The sequence below is a fragment of the Pteropus vampyrus genome, unplaced genomic scaffold, assembly GCF_000151845.1.
Source record: "Pteropus vampyrus isolate Shadow unplaced genomic scaffold, Pvam_2.0 Scaffold481, whole genome shotgun sequence".
NCBI classification, from domain to species: Eukaryota; Metazoa; Chordata; class Mammalia; order Chiroptera; family Pteropodidae; genus Pteropus; species Pteropus vampyrus.
The window spans coordinates 468,383-470,508 of NW_011889262.1; the positions used below are offsets into that span (position 1 = coordinate 468,383).

Genomic DNA, 2,126 nt, shown 5'->3' on the forward strand with positions numbered 1-2,126 from the left:
ATGTCAAGTGACTTATACTGTAAAGTGTGATCGATAGTTTAAAACACTAATCTCTACACTTTAGCAGTGTATTCAGTCACCGGAAACCCAGGTGCTTTCTATGAGAAAGAAATAGATGTGGAGTTTTGAAGCTGTTAGTGATAGTATACAAGATAAATAACAAGGCCTGAGTGGAATTACTTCCTTGCAAAAGTTCCACTTACACTAAGGTGAGTACTGTTATCCATGGATCAAAAAAGAGCTACTATTAAAAACACCATATTTTTGGAAGGTGCAAAAACTCAGTTTTGATTTCAGTTCAACAATGATATTTACTTTGCTAATAATTTAAGAACTAGAGTTTAACAGGTCATTTCCTCCATGCCTAAGGTCAGTGTACAAAGAGTAAGAAACCAGAAAATGCCCATTTTCCCAGTAGGTCCTTAGCAAGCACTTTAAAGGTAACAGCTTAGAATTCTGAGGCAAGGGGTGAGGGCAATGTTTAAATCGTTTATCAAAAGTCATTTTATTGACAAAATAGAATAGTTATATTTGTTCTTACAGGCGTGGCCTCTAAACTTTTTACAAAAAAATGTACAGACTATGTATATCTTTAGATATGTACATATTTTACAATTTTTACAATTTAACAAATAATTATATAAATACATCCTCTAATGTAAGAAACCCGTATTTACTTGGGGTGTATAATTAAGACATTTCTTGTTTGTTTATTTAAGGCATTTGCCTGGTCATTAAGAATACCCAAACTGTGCAATCCTGTTAGGTCGCGACCATTCCTCCTCTACGATATGTAAGGAGTAAGAGTTTACGTAAGAGAAAAATAGGTTTCTCAGGTGAAATCTGTAGGTCTGGCTTCAAGCAAGGGCTCCAAACCTTGGGTTCTGGGAAACACTGGAGAGTCCACCCTCCTCTGCCAATAGAAATTAACGCCTGGCGGGAGGAGCTCCTCGCAAATCAATGGAGGAAAGGGGGATGGGTCTGGGAGCAGTCAATGCCAGGTACTTTGTTCTAAGAGAGTCATTTAAGTCCCAGCTAATGGATACCATTAAGAGTTCATTATCATGCTAATAGCAGTCAACAGGGTGAAGGGGTGGGAACCTCAGCCGTCTTTGTCCCTTCGCAGGCACTTGGCCTCCTCACACCCCCCATTCCTTCCGGTGCCTCCTCCCCTTCGCTCAGACCTGGGACAATGGCATTTGCTTTGGGTAAGACACAGAGCTGGCCGTGCCAGACCGCCACGTCAAACCCGTGCTGACGTCGCTGTAGAGTGAGCCCGCCCCTCCGCCCGGCCCACCGCACCCCCCAGACCCCCCACCCCCGCCGCCCCCCGGTCCGCCGGTGTCACCCGCACCCGCGCCGCCGCCCGCCGCGGCGCCCTTGCTGGCCCAGCAGCAGCGGGTGCACAGGGCCCTCCACGACTCGAGCGTCTTGCCTGACCAGACCCACACGCCTGAGGTGATGCCCACGACCAGGCACATGAAGTACTTGAGCATGAAGACTGCATAGTCAGGCCGGCGCGCCTGGTCCGGCTGCAGGTCCCGCAGGCAAGGGCAGTTGTGCGTGGCCTCCCAGCGCGGGCGGTTGTGCTGCTCGTAGAAGAGGCAGGCGACCACGACGGCGGCAGGCACTGTGTAGAGCACTGTGAAGAGGCCCAGGCGGATCATGAGCTTCTCCAACTTGTGCGTCTTGGTGGGGCCTCCCTGCTGCTTGATGACTGAGCGGATGCGAAAGAGCGACACGAAGCCAGCCAGCAGGAACATGGTGCCGATGAAGAGGTAGATGACCAGCGGCGCCAGCACGAAGCCGCGCAGGTTGTCGAGACTCTGGTTGCCCACGTAGCAGATGCCTGCCACCGGGTCTCCATCCACGGAGCTGAGCGCCAGCACGGCGATGGACTTGACACTGGGCACGAGCCACGCAGCCAGGTGGAAATATTGTGAGTAGCCAGCAATGGCTTCGTTGCCCCATTTCATGCCAGCCGCCAAGAACCACGTGAGCGATAGAATCACCCACCAGATGGAGCTGGCCATGCCAAAGAAGTAGACAAGCAGGAAGACCACGGTGCACAGAGCGGGGCCCGTGGTCTCGTAGCGCACGTGCTGCTCCACGGCACCCAGCTCCTC

At 50.8% G+C, this 2,126-nt stretch overlaps 1 protein-coding gene across 1 annotated transcript in view; it reads right to left on the reverse strand.

Annotated features, from left to right (window-relative positions):
- Positions 1 to 480: 480 nt before the first annotated feature.
- The window catches only part of FZD8 (frizzled class receptor 8), a 3,544-nt gene continuing 1,898 nt past the window's right edge, over positions 481 to 2,126 (reverse strand). The window contains exon 2 of the mRNA XM_023524594.1: positions 481 to 2,123. Within this exon, the coding sequence (XP_023380362.1) occupies positions 1,179 to 2,123 (945 nt within the window). The 3' untranslated portion in view covers positions 481 to 1,178. The remainder of the gene's footprint in view (positions 2,124 to 2,126) is intronic.